At 46.5% G+C, this 20,149-nt stretch overlaps 1 protein-coding gene across 1 annotated transcript in view; it reads left to right on the top strand.

The window, feature by feature from the left end:
- The window catches only part of LOC147668217 (rho-related GTP-binding protein RhoG-like), an 88,421-nt gene extending 82,072 nt beyond the window's left edge, over positions 1-6,349 (top strand). Inside the window, exon 2 of the mRNA XM_086948694.1 lies at positions 1,669-6,349. Within this exon, the coding sequence (XP_086804820.1) occupies positions 1,704-2,279 (576 nt within the window). The 5' untranslated portion in view covers positions 1,669-1,703 and the 3' untranslated portion in view covers positions 2,280-6,349. The remainder of the gene's footprint in view (positions 1-1,668) is intronic.
- Positions 6,350-20,149: the final 13,800 nt, after the last annotated feature.

Raw genomic sequence — 20,149 nt, 5'->3', positions numbered from 1 at the left:
TTGAAAATGTTAAAATGCTCTCTAAATATGAAGGAATTTGCAATTGGAGGCTACAAATTAAGTTAACTCTGCTTAATTTATGGGAGCATCACCAGTACTGCAAACAGTATCTAATATGGACAATTGATGGCCTCCAAAAGAAACACCAGTAGGCTCCGATAAATGGTTATTCGTGCATGCCCAAAGATAGACACAAGAAACACTCGAATTGGCGTTCCAATATTTATTGAAGCAATACAAATTGTGTGTAAAATACATGCACTGCAAATATCAATAGAAGGAAATTAAACAGAGTAATCGGCATCACAAGATTGGTAAAGAAAATGAAAATTTTAGCCATTTTGCTGTTACATACAATATATGCTTGCATATAAATACAATTATATTTGTGCTCCTACCTAGCGCTTCCTATTCTAGTGTGCCTACGGTGGGTGAATCTGCCAGAATCCCTGTAGGGTGATCCAACTCGCCAATCACCAGTGGGTATGTTTTGTCTAGGAGCCCATCTTGGTTTAGAGCTGGGCACCATCCTTCTCAGGAGGTTAACAGGATTCAGGTGGCTGAAATTTCTGCATGGGGTGACTTTGACAGTGGCAGCAAAATGCTCCTCTAACTAAACAAAGGATAGATGTTGTTTATATAATAAATGTCATCCATGTTGCCATGCCGAAGTCTCAGTCAGGCTGTCATTATTGATTCTATCCGGACAAAGCTGTCGCAGAGCAAACAATAACAAACATCAACATTTTGTGCAGTGAATGTTAGCTTTCGTACAGAATGATCAGTGCTCAGATTATATACCTACGAAGAAATGTAAATGTAAGCAAAAGTAATTTCAGAGAATATTATCCATACAGGCATGCAAGCAGATGTGTGTCAAATGTCAACATTCAAGAAAGATGTCAACTTTGAAATGTGTAAGCTAACACAGTGTACAGGGTAACAAAACGGGGAGGGGGGAGAAGAGGGACAGGTGGGGCACTAGATGTGTTTGGATGAGAATCCTCACTCGCCCTAGGGTGACAAGCTTCATTATAGGGTCCCCTCAGCACACTGGGACCGCAAGCGTGCAGTCTGCACCCCTTCACAATCACTTACCTCCGACTGCCCCATTTTTCCTCATTTCACTCAAGGATACCGCAGCAATGTTCCTTTAATTCAGGCACGGAGGCTGGTGTTCTGTATCAATACCTCCATCATTGTAATGCCTCACCTGATGCTGTATGTCATCCAGATGCTTTAATGAATGTAAGGTGTTGTTTGAATATAATAACCCCTTCGACGCTCATGACGAGCTGGGCTCGTCATGGCGTAGCCCGCTCGCACGCTGATGATGAGCCCAGCTCGTCACGTAAAGTGCGTTTTTGAAAAACCCAGCGCGCTAGCGGAATTCCGCTAGCGCGCATGGTGTTAAAGAACTCTGGTTTGTCCACAATGCCCCATGCTAGGTAGTGCACAAACACTCTAAATAAGAATATAAATGTAGTGGTTGGGCCTTCAATCTTCAGATTCTTCAGCAAAGTTTTCCGACTATGGCTTTTTACTCTAGAGAGGCATCGGATGGGGTGGGTGGGAGATGAAGACCGAGAAGTAGGTTAGGTGGATATGTTGATGTGTGCTGTTTTAACCAAGTGTTTAAATGTTTGCTCTCTGTTGATCTTCCCACAGGTTGGTGACACGGCACAGAGGGCACACCAGAAGAGATGCAGAGCATTAAGTGTGTGGTGGTGGGAGATGGCGCTGTTGGGAAAACTTGCCTTCTGATCTGCTACACCACCAATGCTTTTCCAAAGGAGTACATTCCTACTGTCTTCGACAACTACAGCGCCCAAAGCACAGTGGACGGCAGGACTATTAGCCTAAACCTGTGGGATACAGCTGGCCAGGAGGAATACGACAGGCTAAGGACTCTGTCCTATCCCCAGACCAACGTCTTCATCATCTGCTTCTCCATCGCCAGCCCCCCGTCATACGAGAATGTGAAGCACAAGTGGTACCCAGAGGTCGGCCATCACTGCCCCGATGTCCCCATCCTCCTGGTGGGCACCAAGAAAGATCTACGAAATAATGCAGACATCATGAAGAAGCTCAAGGAACAGAACCAGATGCCCATCACCACCCAACAGGGGACCAACCTTGCCAAGCAGATCCATGCTGTGAAATACATGGAGTGCTCAGCCCTGAACCAGGATGGCATCAAAGAGGTCTTCATGGAGGCAGTGCGGGCCGTCCTCAACCCCACTCCAGTCAAACGAAAACCAGTCTGCCGCTTGTTGTGAAGAAATAGAATTGAAGGGGCTTCTCCACTTGGTTATATTATGTTTTCTCTGCGTTTACGTTCTTTGGTTCATCCACAAGTTTTGCTTCCTCTTCTGTTGCTAATCTTGGTGCTGCTGGTGGAGCTTGCAACATGGACATTGGTTAATGGTAGCTAGGGGTACCTGCAATCCCTGGGTTGTACTTTAATACCCCAGCACTGCCTTTTCCACTCTTAGTCTCAGGTGTCATGAAGGCAGAGTCATGAACTGGGAGCAAGCAGGCAGTGTACTTTTCACTCCTTACCCCAACCCTAGCCCTGAGCAGCAAGTACAAGACTTTAGAGAAGCAAAAGCTGGGGCAAGAGACCAACCCGGTGATGTCACCAGGAATCCAAGGGTGCATGATGTCACTTTCGCCACCCCGGGAAGTCTGGTCTAAACGCCCATGGAATGAAGTAGAGTCTACCAGCGCAGTGTGCTAAGCTTTCCAGCTATCTGGTGGGACATGTTAATGGTTTCTGCGTTCCTTCCCAGGACCTTCTCACCTCATTTTTATAAAGAAAAGATACTTCAGCTTCCAGAGATCATATACACACAAGTGCCCAAAAAGAACATTTTGCTTTAGGCTTTTAGTAAAGGTGGGGCCTTTGAAGGATCTGATGTGAGTTTGAGGAGGACAGAGCTTGGTCTGCTTTTTCATGGAAAAAACAAGAACTAATTTGGCAGACAACCCTAGACAAGAACATATTTAAAAAGAGTAACGTTTTCTCAAAGAGGAAAGACAGGCAAGCTTTGATTAGGAATTACAGCTAAGTGCATGTGCATTTATAAAGCAGTTGGGGTCAAAGTTTGTACCTTACTATTTTCTGATGGCCTGAAATGTTCACCACCCTATTCCTGACACTTTACACTCTCCCAGCTCTCTCTCTGATCAGGTCACCTGCAGTACAAGCAGCAACACACCTTATGGAGAGCAAGCACACCATGCAGCTGCTGAGCCAACAGTCCCTAAACAACCCAACAAAGACAATGAATGTATCTGTGAAGCCAACAGAATATAAACATCCTGCTCACGAATGCATGCCTGTGGCTTCTGAGCTACAGGCAACAACCAACCCAGCCAAGGCAAGCCTGCCTGTGGCAAGGCCTGCCTATGACTGCTGAGCTGGCAGGCAATAAATGATACAACCAAGACATGCCGGTCTGTGGCAGTAGAGCTAGCAGGTAGTAAACACCCAACAGAGATAAGCATTTTAGTGGCAACTGATATAACAGGAAGCATACAACTCAAAGAAGGTAAACATGTCGGTTGCTGCTGAGCCGACAAGCGATAAATAACCCCGCCTAGCTTAGCTCATCTATGGCTCCTAAGGCAACAGGCAATAAACAAACCAACTAAAGGAAGCATGAGAGTGGCTGACTAGACAAAATTCAATAAATAACTCCACCTAGACAAGCACAACCTATGGCTGCTAAGCAAACAAGCAATAAACAAACCAACTAAGGGAAGCATGAGTATGGCTGCTGAGCCAAAAGGCAATACATTACTCTACCTACCCAAGCACAACCAATACTGCTGAACCAATTGGCAAAATAGTACAACCCAACTTAAACATTTATTTTTATGGCTGCTAGGCCTAGAAGCAATACAGAACCAGCCAAGACATGCATGCCCCTGAATGTTTAGTCCTAATGCAATACAAAAAGCACACACACCCAATAGAAGCGTGTTTATCGCTGCTGAAAGAAAAGGCAATAACCCACCACCAGAGAATGGTCCTGGCTGCTTAGCCAACATTAATAAACAACCTACCCAAGACAAGTATGTCTGTTGCTAACAAACCACAAATGCCTAAGTCTGGAAAACAAGTTCTTGGCCGAGATTATAGGCAGTACATACCCTAACTCAGAAAAGAAACTGCTGAGTCAACTGGGAGTAAAACCACTACTCTAGAGTGACATGTCCTTGTGAAATAGCAGTGCACTCTAACTATGGGAGGCATATCTATGCCTGCTAGGCCAGGGAGCAATCAACACCCAAACCAAAAGAAGCATGCATGTGGTTGCTGAGCCAGAAAGCAATATGCCACCCCAGTGACACAAATATATCAATGACTGTTGGACCAAAATGTAATGTGCAACAAACTGAGGCTGCTGAGCCAACAGACACTATGCACACCAGAAGACGCGCCAGTGGCTGCTATGCTGCCCACGCATAAGTGTTGCTGCTGATCCAACAGACTGTTGCAACCTTGAACTGAGACAGAAATGGTTCCCTTCTCAGCTTTAAAGCCGCAAAGACTCAGGGACTCCTGCGATGGAGAACAGTGAAGCTGGTCACGCCTTGACCACTCTGAATATTTACTTATTTTGTGTAGATACGCTTGGCAAATGCCTTAATTCTCCACAGCCCTTTTCAGTGAAAGGCCAAGTGTCACGTGACCGGCAAAGAAGAAAAGCTGTTGCTGAGGCAACCGGACCATGATCCAGTTATCAATGGGCTTAGTATGCCACAAATGCTGCAAGCCTCCTCATATGACTGGATCAATTGTGGGCGGCGGGATGGAGTGCATACGTGCAGGGCAGGGTGTGGGCGGGGGTCTGGAAGGGCAGGGCAGTGTGGACAGTGCGGTCTCTGCTGGACGTCGGGATCACGGCCTGATTATTAGCTAATTTGTTACTTCCCATTGCCAAAGAAACAGCTCTCTAAAGTGCCTTAAGACAGTAGCGGGTAGCACAAAGGGCTTTGTCTTAATGAGGAGTGAGAGAATGTGCTCTTCCTACAAAATGTGCGTGCCCCGCGGCCTCAGGCCGAAGCGCGGCCGCTTCTGCTCTACGTAGAGAAGACATACAAATGGCAACTTGTTCTCAAGGCGTTTTGTGCTTCCAACTGGCTTGTTGAGCTGATATCCTGCTAACTTTGGTGGATCCCAAAGGATAGAGAGGAGGATGCTCATGCCAAGATCCGGCTGTGGCTTTAGGAAGCTACATTTTTAGGGGTGCCATTTACTTTGTCGTCGTTTTTCCCCCCTACTTCACATCAACCTGTGCTTCACGGAAAGGTGCAACCTGCTGTTCCAGACCTGTCTTTAGTATATCACAGTGGTTTCTTTTGGTGGTGGATGGCAGGTCACACTTCCAGCCCTTGGAAACCTTTGCCCCCTCACATGATGTTTTCTTGCACCCCTGAAAAAATGTTCACTTCCAGTAAAGTAAAATATGAAGTGCCAACACGCACAGAGCCTGGCGAGACCCATTTCTTACACCTTCTCTCACACCCAGCACCCCCATGAACGTTGGATTGTGCATCCCCCGGAGCATTAGCCTATGCCGACGCAAGTGGCCGACAATACAAAGTTTGTGGACCGTGCTCTACACTGAGAAGAGCACAACCTTGCTAAGTTTTCTCATTCCTAATCATGATTTTTGGACCAAGCCATATTCTAGTCATCGTTAGCAAGATGAACAATCGCACTTCTATGTGTAGCGATGAAGCTCTTGTAGTTGAGGGAAGTCCTCAGTTGGCTTTAGCAGAAGGAGGGTGGAGCTAGGGCCACCTCCCGCTCCACCCCTCGATGAACGTTATTGGTAGGATGGTATAGACGGCGTGAACTCTGTGGCCACTTGAGGGCTTCTCCCACCAACAACTGCTGATGCTTGTCTGATTGTCCCACACAAGATCTCTTGCTATTTTTTTATAATAAAGACTATTTATCTATGTGATGTTCTCAATTTTCAATGAGTTGCTTATCTCACGCTTTTATATTAAACACGACTATTGGGGAGTGGGAAGACCACTGCCATTGACTCCTCTGACGGTCAAGTGCTGCTCCACCAATGCAACGCAACCCTGACCCCTTCCTCTGTCCTACGCTGCGCAGTTCACGATTCACGATGGGATTCGTCAGTAAGCTTCAGAGCGACCCCCAACACAAACGAAAGGGGACAGAAATTGATGTTGCGCTCTCATCTGGTTAACGCCTGTTTTGTATTAATAAAATGCTCGTTTTGCATTTATGAGATTGTTAGCGCTTCTAAAACACTGTAAAAATTAATTTAAAAGAGAAATAAAAAATATGAGTTAAATTAAATGCTTAACAGGTTTCCGAAGCATCAGAAGCTGATTTCATATTGAAGATGTGTATACCTTTGTAAGTTCATTTCCATGGCCTCCATGTTTCACAACAGCACTGAAAAGTATTTTCTCCATAATTCTGTCTTTTTAAATCATGATCATTCTAGTCTGTTGTTTTCACAATCCTCTGCATGAACATGTGAATCAAGCACCATAAAGAAATCTGATTCCATTGTATGGGTTTTTCCCCATTTACTTCCATTTAGATTCCAGACCTGGTCTGGCTCCACACCTCCTGCTGCTGTACAAACCCATGGGGCTCGTTTCCAGGAGCACTGCATATGTCCAGTGTAGAGAAAAAAAAGACCTAAAAAATAAAAGCCCCAAACTAAAGGCCCCAAAACTGGACTCTAAAAATGAAGAGCATACAATAATATCTATGTACAAATATGCAAACCTGTTAAAACGTTCAATCCCCACCAAATTACTATTCTTACTCCATAGCATACTTAAGGCGTGCACTTAATGGTGGCAATAGGTGCAGGGCAGAATCGTTATAGCTAGGTATCTTATGTGCTTTTTTAATTTTCAATCTAAAATTCAGAAATAGTCCATGTGTGTAACCTGCATTACCATGTTTGTCAGTGTTTTGCCAAGCTTTTAAAAATGATTTGTCTATCCAGAAGTGACCCCACAGCTCTGTTAATGCACATCCTTCCTTATCTGTGATTCTCGTGTTACTAATACACGGCTCGTTAGTTATACGGTTATTCCCTAGCCTGACACCGAATCTGTGTGTTCTACTTGTGCCTATGTGCAGTGTTGCCCATGCATCTCAGTACTCACCCAACAACCTCTCCATGTTTCACAGTTGAGCGATAGGCCAGATGAATGAACAAGATACCAACAAATGTGGTGCTGATATTTCAAACCTGAGCACCTTCTTCCAGGGATCCAGGGATCTATAGTGAAACACATCATTCCACCTTTGACCCGCCCCAGAAAGTGAAGGGTGATTGCTTTAGCTAAACACCAAAGCAATTTTCTATTTTTGGCTAAGTTCTCTGAAAGCCTACTAAGCCAGTCAGTCCTCCGTCAGCCTCCGCTGCTTACAGTAATAACACATTGACAGAGCTCTGCTGAGGTCCTGTGTTCAAGCCATAAAGCACTCAGAAATCATAGAAGCCATAACAATTCCCAATCTAGCCTTGTAACTCTTTGATGGGTCAAAGGTTACTTTTCTGATAGACAAGTTTAATTGCATTTAAGGGAGGGCTTGGCAGTGTAAGGCATTTGACAGAGTGGAGTAGGGATACTTATTCAGAATATTGCAATGTTTCAGGACCAGGCAGAAGTGTGTGTACCTGCCTTGAAACAAATGTACATTACAATTTCCAATAAGTACAACTTATTGCACATGCAACTGTTCCACAAGCACCACCTTCTTGTCTGCGCCAGTATCACACCTGAAATGTGTCAGATTTCCATGCATAAACACAAAGTCACCGCAGCCATTGCTCTAACAATGGTGATGGGTGGTTTTGAGATAATTGTTCTCCTCTCCGTGCCCTCCTGCACCTGTGAGCTCCGTGCATGGCTGGAGTAGTAAACAAAGTGATAAAACACGCCTCCACTGATAAGAAAGTTAGTTACGACAGCCGTAAACCAGGCCATCGTGTCCGTGGAGTTCTATATCAATGGGGTAACCCGATAGTAGTGCACAAAAGAATGGTCACAGTGGAAATGATTTGCAGAAATGTCAAAGATCACATATGTAGACAATGCACATAGAATTATGACAACACCAGATAACAATATATACATCCACAATTAATTTAGAAACCTATCCTGCCAGAATTCTGGCAAATACAATTAATGCAACAACATAAACAAAGGATGGAGTTACAGAATCACTGTCAACCAGGTTTGATGTGGAAAAAAAGAAAAAGAAAAAGTCGACTTTTCGACCCCTGTGGGGACCAGCAAAATGAATGTCTTGGAGGTGGGGTTTCTAAATTAATTGTGGATGTATATATATGCACTACCTTCCCCTTGCACATCACTTACACTGATCCCAATTTTTGCACTTGTCACTTTATTTGCACCTGCTTTAACTAAAATGTAGATTGTGACATACATTATGTCATCTGAACCGTTGATCCTTTGACAACCCTTGTTTAATAGATTAAATCACAGTCATTCGTCGCATTTGTTATCTGGTGTTGTCATAATTCTATGTGCATTGTCTACATATGTGTTCTCTGACATTTCTGCGAATCATTGACATCGTGTCCGTTGGGGCTGTCCAAAAAGTGGACAGGGTGGCACCCAAAAACACTTGTTTCCATTGGGAAGCCAGCGTTTACCACAAACGCTGACGCTACCCAATGGAAAGGAGGGGCGGGGCTTAGAGTCCTTTTTAGAAATCTTCTATATACAATATCTCTCGCAGAGGCGGAGCAGCGCTTTGCGCTGCCACGCCCAGGAGACCTAAAAACATCGATAATGAAGGATTACATTCACGGAAAATCAAGGGATGTAATTTTATGTAAAGTACTCACACTAAATATATATATAATACCACACCAAGCAGGACATCTGTAAGGAAAGACTGTCTCAGATTCCTGTCAGAACCTAAACAGTTTCCCAAATGCCCTCACACTAACATCATAGAGAGACAGGAAGCTAATAGAGTTAGGCGGGCACTCTACATGAGGACTCTGTGGTTAACTCAAAATAGAGACTGAAGCTGCAAATTATAAATTAGAACCCCACATACACTCTAATGCTAACCCACATACACACACATTCATTCTGAAACAGGAAGGTATGAACCACCTGTTCCCTTGGGCACCTTTATGAAGGACATTCTGAATAGGACTATTTTGGAGAGGATGGCTCTTCCATGCCTGGAAGTCAGGGCGAGGAGGACGATTGTTTAAAACATTTCACCAAACGTTAGTTATGGCCAGGCAGCTTTGGAGGGAATAGGCACAAACAGCCCCCTCGAATTGAAGCAAAGAAGCGGCTAATGGGAACTCAACTTCCCCACAAATAGTCATGAGTTTCTTCTCTCCCAGTATTGTGTTTCACGGCATCACGATAATTATTTCACAGTACAGTTTTCAGATAAGTTGGCTACAAAACTACAAGGTTTGCAGTCAGGAGTATCTCCTGAAATATTCAAATACAAATAAACATGTCGTCCCTATTGGTGCAATGATGGAAAATCTATGGGGCATATTTGCACGCCCCTTTTTATGCCGCTGTTGCGTCACTTTTGTGATGCAGCGGCGGCACAAAAGATGCGCCATGGTGCGGGGTATTTACAACGTGACGCATCTCCCAGATGTGTCACTTTGTAAAGCCCTGCGCCAGAAGGAGGCGTTCCATCGCAGAGGAAGCCATTCCGGCGCAGGAACGCCTCCCAAAAGTGGCTGAGTGAAATCTACAAGATTTCACTGTCACTTTTCGGCCAATGCTGTGTCAAAACCCTGCGCCTGCTTGAAGCAGGCGTAAGGATTGACGCAGCATTGTGGAGATAGGGCCCCCTAGAGCATTGTTGGAGCTGCGTCACACTTGCAACGTAACTCCAGCAATGCGCTGCTTTCACGGCACAGATGCGTGACGCATCCGGGCCGTTTTTGCCCCATGGTGCGCCGCATTGTAAATGCGCGCATCCAGGATGGCAGAGCTGCGACGCACAATAACTGGCGCATCCCTACTGATATGCAGGAATGCGCCAATTATTGTAAATCTGCCCCTACATTTCATAGCCTGTTTTACCTAAAATGGTCCAAAAAAGCCTTAGGTATTCCAGAACGCTTATGCTTCTGAATACCCAATTTGACATGGGCTCCTATAACTTATCAAAATATACAGTATATATAAAGTATATTTCTTCTCCTCTGCCTTGCACTTTTCAATTCCCATCTTACTCTCTCCGAGTCAGTCACATGTTATATCTAGGAATCTACTCAGAAAAGGCAGGAGTGAAAATAAAGAGTCAAACAGACATCGCCATCTCGGTCAGCGGACAGCAGAGCTGTCCCTCATGTCATTCAGGTCTCACGCGCCATGACACTGACGCTTTCACTCAGTTACAGAGACTTACAAGGTGTAGAGAGTGGATACATGCGTACGGTTACACCTATCGTATGGGCTCTGAGTGATGAGAATGTAATAAAAGATGCTGGATTGCCTCCACCCTGAGTTTGCAGCCTTGGTAAGAAAGTGCTGTCTGGCACCATAGAAACATCATCAGCAATAAGTCTTCTCACCTGAGCTTGAGCTATCACCCAAAGATTGGCTTCAAAGATAATAAGAAACTACAAGTTAGCACACACAGTTTGCTCCCAAATACAGTCTGGCATTTTCCAAAAATACTTTTGTTTTCCAATAACACTTCATTGTTTCAGTAAATACACAAGTTTGGTGACCACATAATAGTTTGACACTTTGTTCAGGTACTCCCTACCCTGAGAGAGTCTGCTTCACATGCCAGTGTACCACAGTCACATGCCAGCAATGCCCATCACATTCCAAGGCTGTCAAACAGATATCAGGACTGCCCTGCTTATGCCAGGGTTTGTCCACAGTAATGGAAAGGCTGATCACATGGACCAACAGGGCCAGTTCACACCACAGCTACCAATATGCCATAAATGGCAGCCATATTGCCAAGGATGCCCCAGAAGTGTAGAGGGAGACCACCTCACACAATGGCAACAATTCCAGCAAGGATGCCCTCTTCCAATGCAATAGAGTCATTATATGCCAACAAGGGCTACCAATATATTGGGGAGCAGTGCCTATCATTATGCCAGAGCCCGCCCCTCCCCACCACTATGTAGGATGCTGCCAGTACAGCTGGAGTGCCAGCAGTATGTAAGGGGCAGTCACCATCCGTGCCAGGGACTCCGGGAGGGGGTTCACACTGGGTCATAAACAAGAGGCATCTGCAGGCCGCTTAATACAAACAAACATGATATTTATTGGGGAAACATCACTTACAACGCAACTTTTACCATGCTGTGCCTTTACGACGCAACTTTTACAACGCATTGCGCTGGGGGGCGCTCTAGGATAGGGAATAGGTTTAATTTACTGTCCAACACCTTCCCTACTATCCACGGGGACTGGAGTTGGAATAGTAAATTAAACTATTCACTATCCAGCACCCCAAAGCGCTATGCGTTGTAATGGTATGCGTTGTAAAACCCGTTGTTGTAAAAGCATGCGATGTAAAAGCATGCGTTGTAATGCCGTACATTCTATTTATTGGGCTGCCAGCTCTGGCAGTGCCACCGCCCTGAGTTAAATAGATCCATCAGTGGCTTTAGAAACTTTCGCCCTCTTCCTCCTGCTGGACAGACTTCAAGAGACAGCCTGGGGGCTCAGTGCTTGTCTGGTCAACTGCATCAAAACGGTTATGCCTGGGCGCTCAACGTCCACCCTCTCCGGCATCTCATCTGGAGTTCCTAAGTTGTCCCACCACCACCATTACTCATTAGTCTCTCTGTGAGTCTCTTGCCCCCTCCTAGCACCCAAAAGATTCCAATTCCACACGAATGCAGAGGACAGACAGCTCATGAACCCCCCCACCCAAGCAGCAAACCCCTTCCTTCCAACAGTGCATGCTGGATGTCAATACCTGAATGGAAGGAAAGAATGGAAAGGGCCTGGGTGCAATTAAATATTGACAAGACTGAGATATTGGTTGTCATTGGGGGCGCTGATCTGTGGGCACCTTCCTCATATCCATCTAAACTAAGGCCCGCCCAATCCATCCTCCTCTTAATAAAAGCCTTGGGGGCCTATTTACGAAAGTGTCACGCAGTGCAGCGCAGGAAGTCACTGTGCTGCGCTGCCTGGCGGGGAAAGGGCAGGAATGTGATGCATTTAAAAGAATCTGTGCATTCCTGCCTTTTCGTCTGTGCCGGCGCACTTTTGGAAGCCTAGCGCCCACGCAGGCACCTCGGCACCGTGGAGCAGTGGTGCTTGCGTTGCACGCAGGATTGGTTTTGCGAAGGAAGGGGCAACATCCTCACAACAACAATCCTGAGAGGCAAATTCCTCTAGCAATGTGTCCTGCAGAAGCAGCAGACACAGACAGAGGAAATAACAAAGGGAAATAAAGATATTCCTCCTCGTTAAAACTCTCCTGGGAAGGCGCATCTTTTTAGCGCATTCCAAGGTCGCCAGTTCTGGTAAATCTGAGAATGCGTCAAAAAGCATGGGCGTATCGTGGAAACACCCAGGCAACGCCCGTGGAACGCCTTCCCAGGGCAGAGTGAGGCAACGCAGCAATATGCAGGAAGAGGCACCTTCCTGCACGAAACAGCCCCAAGAGGGGTTTCCCTTGTTCTATGTGCGCTTCAGGCTGCAGTACACATAGCAAGAGGAAAAAATGAGGAGCAATAAAAACATTTCTCCTCGTTATGCCTGCTCTGGGGGGCGCTGCCCCAGGTCTACGTGATTTTGTAAATCTGGCGCAGCATCAAAATCAACAGGTGTTGTGTCGGAACACCCGCTGCAATGCCCTAGAAACGCCTCCTTGACGCAGAAAAAGGCAACGCAGCGCTTTGCACAGGCTTGTCGTACTCCATATCTATGAGGCCACGCAAGGCGGCTTTGCATCACCTCATAGATCTGGCTGAGGCCTGCACCACTAGAGCATGAAATAAAGGGATGCTCGGGTGGCGCGGGCCTCCTGTAAATAAGCCTTTTTAGGTCGAGCCAAAACAGCGCTTGCGCTGTCGCTTATTGAACAGTTATACATCATTTGTGGCATTAAACTCCACCTATTGCTTGCCATTGCTTTTATTTGTCCAGGTCAGTGTCCTTTAAAAATCCTTGCTTGCTAGTTTTGTCTTGTACTTTGGATGGTCTGTGGTCTGGCCCCAATCAATTTTCGAGCAAAAGGGAGGCCTTCTTTTATTCGTCGAAGAGCCTGCGCTCCGTGAATATGCATCTACTGGAGGTTCATGGGTACTCTAAAGCTAGGACTTCCAATCGCCTTCATCTTACACTGGACACCTGGCATGCTCTCATTTAAGGGTGATATCCTTCCTAGCGCTTAGAGACCTCCGGATGAATAAGCGCTAAATAACAAAACACTAAACAAACTCACCTGATTAAACACACAGCCATACATTCAGATATCCACAATCAAAAGCCCACACTCCTAACTCCTCCGTCCCTCCACTGCCCATGCCCCCAGCACAAACCTCAACTTGATGGCATGACCACACCATCAGCTCCAGCCAGAGGGGCAGCTTCTTCCAGGGATGGAGAACATTTACCGAGGGGCCAAGGAGACAACATGTCTCAGAGCTGACAGGGATGGCAGGCAGAACCTGATGGAAGAAGGAAAGAGGGTGTGTTTTTACATTTTCCCCTCCTCGATGACCATGTTCTTATCTCATATTTATTACGAAATCATGCAGTGCACCAAGGCACCTTCCTGCGCTGCGCTGCATGATTAGGAAAGGGCAGGAATGAGCCTTACTTAACAATATACGGCACATTTCTGTCATTTCCCTGCGCTGGTGCTCGATGAGCTGCCTAGTGCTAACTTATTCAGAAAAGGGGGTGGTGATGGACAGAGTATCTGAATTAAGCAGAACACTCCTACCCAGTCAACAGATCAGGGCTTGATCCATCACCGTTTTTTAGCTCACTGCACCATCCCAGCTCAGAACCTGGCTACATGCAAATTAGTCTGTCCCTGGCCCAGTGCATCATAGGAACAGGGCAGACCAAACTACCAAGCCAATTCTTTTACTGGAAAGGAAACAAGCTTCCGGGGACCGGTTTCTGGCATTACAGCCGTCTTCGGCCCGGCCTGCTTGAATCCTGATGGTGCAATGAGCAAGGGACTCACATCTGAGTATACCCTTCCACGCTTATGGTGGACAAAAACAATTTAGAAAAGGGGGTGGTGATGAACAGAGTGTCTGAATTAAGCAGACCACTCTTACCCAGTCCAAAGATCAGGGCTTGATCCATCACCGTTTTTTAGCTCACTGCACCATCCCAGCTCAGAACCTGGCTACATGCAAATTAGTCTGTCCCTGGCCCAGTGCATCATGGGAACAGGGCAGACCAAACTACCAAGCCAATTCTTTTACTGGAAAGGAAACAAGCTTCCGGGGACCAGTTTCTGGCATTACAGCCGTCTTCGGCCCAGCTTGCTTGAATCCTGATGGTGCAGTGAGCAAGGGACTCATGTCTGAGCATACCCTTCCACGCTTGGTGGACAAAACGATTCAGAAAAGGGGGTGGTGATGGACAGAGTATCTGAATTAAGCAGAACACTCGTACCCAGTCAACAGATCAGGGCTTGATCCATCACCGTTTTTTAGCTCACTGCACCATCCCAGCTCAGAACCTGGCTACATGCAAATTAGTCTGTCCCTGGCCCAGTGCATCATGGGAACAGGGCAGACCAAACTACCAAGCCAATTCTTTTACTGGAAAGGAAACAAGCTTCCGGGGACCGGTTTCTGGCATTACAGACGTCTTCGGCCCGGCCTGCTTGAATCCTGATGGTGCAATGAGCAAGGGACTCACATCTGAGTATACCCTTCCACGCTTATGGTGGACAAAAACGATTTAGAAAAGGGGGTGGTGATGAACAGAGTGTCTGAATTAAGCAGACCACTCTTACCCAGTCCAAAGATCAGGGCTTGATCCATCACCATTTTTTAGCTCACTGCACCATCCCAGCTCAGAACCTGGCTACATGCAAATTAGTCTGTCCCTGGCCCAGTGCATCATGGGAACAGGGCAGATCAAACTACCAAGCCAATTCTTTTACTGGAAAGGAAACAAGCTTCCGGGGACCAGTTTCTGGCATTACAGCCGTCTTCGGCCCAGCTTGCTTGAATCCTGATGGTGCAGTGAGCAAGGGACTCATGTCTGAGCATACCCTTCCACGCTTGGTGGACAAAACGATTCAGAAAAGGGGGTGGTGATGGACAGAGTATCTGAATTAAGCAGAACACTCGTACCCAGTCAACAGATCAGGGCTTGATCCATCACCGTTTTTAGCTCACTGCACCATCCCAGCTCAGAACCTGGCTACATGCAAATTAGTCTGTCCCTGGCCCAGTGCATCATGGGAGCAGGGCAGACCAAACTACCAAGCCAATTCTTTTACTGGAAAGGAAACAAGCTTCCGGGGAACGGTTTCTGGCAATACAGCCGTCTTCGGCCCAGCTTGCTTGAATCCTGATGGTGCAGTGAGCAAGGGACTCATGTCTGAGCATACCCTTCCACGCTTGGTGGACAAAACGATTCAGAAAAGGGGGTGGTGATGGACAGAGTATCTGAATTAAGCAGAACACTCCTACCCAGTCAACAGATCAGGGCTTGATCCATCACCGTTTTTTAGCTCACTGCACCATCCCAGCTCAGAACCTGGCTACATGCAAATTAGTCTGTCCCTGGCCCAGTGCATCATAGGAACAGGGCAGACCAAACTACCAAGCCAATTCTTTTACTGGAAAGGAAACAAGCTTCCGGGGACCGGTTTCTGGCATTACAGCCGTCTTCGGCCCGGCCTGCTTGAATCCTGATGGTGCAATGAGCAAGGGACTCACATCTGAGTATACCCTTCCACGCTTATGGTGGACAAAAACAATTTAGAAAAGGGGGTGGTGATGAACAGAGTGTCTGAATTAAGCAGACCACTCTTACCCAGTCCAAAGATCAGGGCTTGATCCATCACCGTTTTTTAGCTCACTGCACCATCCCAGCTCAGAACCTGGCTACATGCAAATTAGTCTGTCCCTGGCCCAGTGCATCATGGGAACAGGGCAGACCAAACTACCAAGCCAATTCTTTTACTGGAAAGGAAACAAGCTTCCGGGGACCAGTTTCTGGCATTACAGCCGTCTTCGGCCCAGCTTGCTTGAATCCTGATGGTGCAGTGAGCAAGGGACTCATGTCTGAGCATACCCTTCAACGCTTGGTGGACAAAACGATTCAGAAAAGGGGGTGGTGATGGACAGAGTATCTGAATTAAGCAGAACACTCGTACCCAGTCAACAGATCAGGGCTTGATCCATCACCGTTTTTTAGCTCACTGCACCATCCCAGCTCAGAACCTGGCTACATGCAAATTAGTCTGTCCCTGGCCCAGTGCATCATGGGAACAGGGCAGACCAAACTACCAAGCCAATTCTTTTACTGGAAAGGAAACAAGCTTCCGGGGACCGGTTTCTGGCATTACAGACGTCTTCGGCCCGGCCTGCTTGAATCCTGATGGTGCAATGAGCAAGGGACTCACATCTGAGTATACCCTTCCACGCTTATGGTGGACAAAAACGATTTAGAAAAGGGGGTGGTGATGAACAGAGTGTCTGAATTAAGCAGACCACTCTTACCCAGTCCAAAGATCAGGGCTTGATCCATCACCATTTTTTAGCTCACTGCACCATCCCAGCTCAGAACCTGGCTACATGCAAATTAGTCTGTCCCTGGCCCAGTGCATCATGGGAACAGGGCAGATCAAACTACCAAGCCAATTCTTTTACTGGAAAGGAAACAAGCTTCCGGGGACCAGTTTCTGGCATTACAGCCGTCTTCGGCCCAGCTTGCTTGAATCCTGATGGTGCAGTGAGCAAGGGACTCATGTCTGAGCATACCCTTCCACGCTTGGTGGACAAAACGATTCAGAAAAGGGGGTGGTGATGGACAGAGTATCTGAATTAAGCAGAACACTCGTACCCAGTCAACAGATCAGGGCTTGATCCATCACCGTTTTTAGCTCACTGCACCATCCCAGCTCAGAACCTGGCTACATGCAAATTAGTCTGTCCCTGGCCCAGTGCATCATGGGAGCAGGGCAGACCAAACTACCAAGCCAATTCTTTTACTGGAAAGGAAACAAGCTTCCGGGGAACGGTTTCTGGCAATACAGCCGTCTTCGGCCCGGCTTGCTTGAATCCTGATGGTGCAATGAGCAAGGGACTCATGTCTGAGCATTCCCTTCCACGCTTGGTGGACAAAGCAATTCAGAAAAGGGGGTGGTGATGGACAGAGTATCTGAATTAAGCAGAACACTCCTACCCAGTCAACAGATCAGGGCTTGATCCATCACCGTTTTTTAGCTCACTGCACCATCCCAGCTCAGAACCATGGCTACATGCAAAGTAGTCTGTCCCTAGCCCAGTGCATCATGGGAACAGGGCAGACCAAACTACCAAGCCAATTCTTTTACTGGAAAGGAAACAAGCTTCCGGGGACCGGTTTCTGGCATTACAGCCGTCTTCGGCCCGGCTTGCTTAAATCCTGATGGTGCAGTGAGCAAGGGACTCATGTCTGAGCATACCCTTCCACGCTTGGTGGACAAAACGATTCAGAAAAGGGGGTGGTGATGGACAGAGTATCTGAATTAAGCAGAACACTCGTACCCAGTCAACAGATCAGGGCTTGATCCATCACCGTTTTTTAGCTCACTGCACCATCCCTGCTCAGAACCTGGCTACATGCAAATTAGTCTGTCCCTGGCCCAGTGCATCATGGGAACAGGGCAGACCAAACTACCAAGCCAATTATTTTACTGGAAAGGAAACAAGCTTCCGGGGACCGGTTTCTGGCATTACAGCCGTCTTCGGCCCGGCTTGCTTGAATCCTGATGGTGCAGTGAGCAAGGGACTCATGTCTGAGCATACCCTTCCACGCTTGGTGGACAAAACGATTCAGAAAAGGGGGTGGTGATGGACAGAGTATCTGAATTAAGCAGAACACTCGTACCCAGTCAACAGATCAGGGCTTGATCCATCACCGTTTTTTAGCTCACTGCACCATCCCAGCTCAGAACCTGGCTACATGCAAATTAGTCTGTCCCTGGCCCAGTGCATCATGGGAACAGGACAGACCAAACTACCAAGCCAATTCTTTTACTGGAAAGGAAACAAGCTTCCGGGGACCGGTTTCTGGCATTACAACCGTCTTCGGGCCGGCTTGCTTGAATCCTGATGGTGCAGTGAGCAAGGGAAGTCCTTCCTATTTCCAATTCTACAATCTAAAATAAATGTGCCATGTTATCACTCAGGAAAATAAAATGGAGTCACTAATGTCATCAGCCTCTTCTTCAGTGAAAAAAATACAGAAGATTAAACAGCACATTGACAATACCAAGAATACTTCATCCCTCACGCCCACCCCTTCCCATAGAATCCCACAATGGCCCCCCATCAAAGCCCTGTATCTCATAGACCTCACCAACATATGCAACTCCCTCAAAGCCACTCCTTATCAAGATGTTGTCTTACCCTTGCATGGATTGCCTACCATTCATTGGCGAGATCACTGCAAAAGCAGTCTATGCTCGACGCCAAATTCACATGAATTGTGACCATCCTTGCACAATTACTAGTTGGGCTTCTGATCACGATGAGGCACAGAGGCTGCTACTTTACACATTGTTGATGATGCCCTCGTAACCATAGATGAAGGTGACCCCTCCCTCCTGATATTTCTGGACCTCTCAGCTGCCTTCAACACAGTTGACCATCCCACCCGCATAAGAACCCTACATTCTTCAATGGGATTTAATGGCACTGGTTCCTTTCCACCGACACCACCATGTTGACATGGGCCCCTCCAGGTCTCAAAATATCCCTGTCACTTGCGGATTACCCCAAGGTTCCATGTTGTATCCTATAATTTTCAACTACTACAAGCAGCCACTTGGTGCTCTATTTACAGATAACGTTTAAAGAATGGGGGAGTCAGGTCCTGGGACGTGTGGCTAGCTGGACCATTACTAAGCTTCAAGAATACAGTTTGCCAGCCACACACTTACTCAAACCCTCTATTATTGAGGGAAAAAAACCAAGTGAAACTTCCTGGTTGAGGGGAAAAAAACCATCAAAGCAAATAATTTTGTATATACAACTAGTTAAGTGTATGTTTCTGTGTTGTAAATAATTGTGAGTTGTAAATAACTGTAAAATAGAAAACAATAAGGTGTCCTTTTTTATACATCAAACAAAAAAAGATAAAAAAATGAAATAATAAAAGGGTTATAGTGACATACCCGGATCAACCAGGAAGTTTCACTTGGTTTTTTTCCCTCAATAATAGAGGGTTTGAGTAAGTGTGTGGCTGGCAAACTGTATTCTTGAAGCCTATTTACAGATAACAGCATCAAGATCCGTCAGTATGCCAATGATGCAAAACTGTACTTGAAGGTCTCCTCTGCTTCAGACTTCCAAGGCCTCAAACACTACCTGCACGTCACCCAGGCCTAAAGCTCAATCCAACCAAAGCCAAAGTCATAATACATGCTGCAGCCCCTGGTAGGCCTTGGATGCACCTATGCCCTGGGTACCTAGGGTACACTATACAGGGGCTCACAAGGGTGACCCAGTACTCAATCTGGTATGTACCTAAAATACATGGTATCAATTTAGAGAGAGAACAGCTAGGCTGTTGTCCTGATAAGCAGGGCCACAGCCAGACTAAAGTTGAAAAACCAGAGAATCACAGCAAAAAGTGGGGGTGACCATAGGAAGCAGACCCTACTCTCCTACACAGCGCTCTATGCCTTTGGCTAGGTTTGCACTACAGAAATACCAAATACATACATACAGTACCGTAATAAATGCCAACCCTAGAGTATCTACCATTCAACAAGCACACACAAGAAGAACTCGATGAATATGACAAATTCAGCTAAGAGAGGAGGTAGCTGTGCACACTATTGATGCCACATTATCACAAGTCAAATACGAATTTGATCTGTGAATCCTCTAACCAAGGGCCTTCTTTTGGCATATGGAATACTCTGTTACAGCATGGG

This window comes from Lissotriton vulgaris, unplaced genomic scaffold (assembly GCF_964263255.1).
Source record: "Lissotriton vulgaris unplaced genomic scaffold, aLisVul1.2 SCAFFOLD_3746, whole genome shotgun sequence".
NCBI lineage: Eukaryota > Metazoa > Chordata > Amphibia > Caudata > Salamandridae > Lissotriton > Lissotriton vulgaris.
This window is presented reverse-complemented; position numbering and strand designations above follow the sequence as displayed.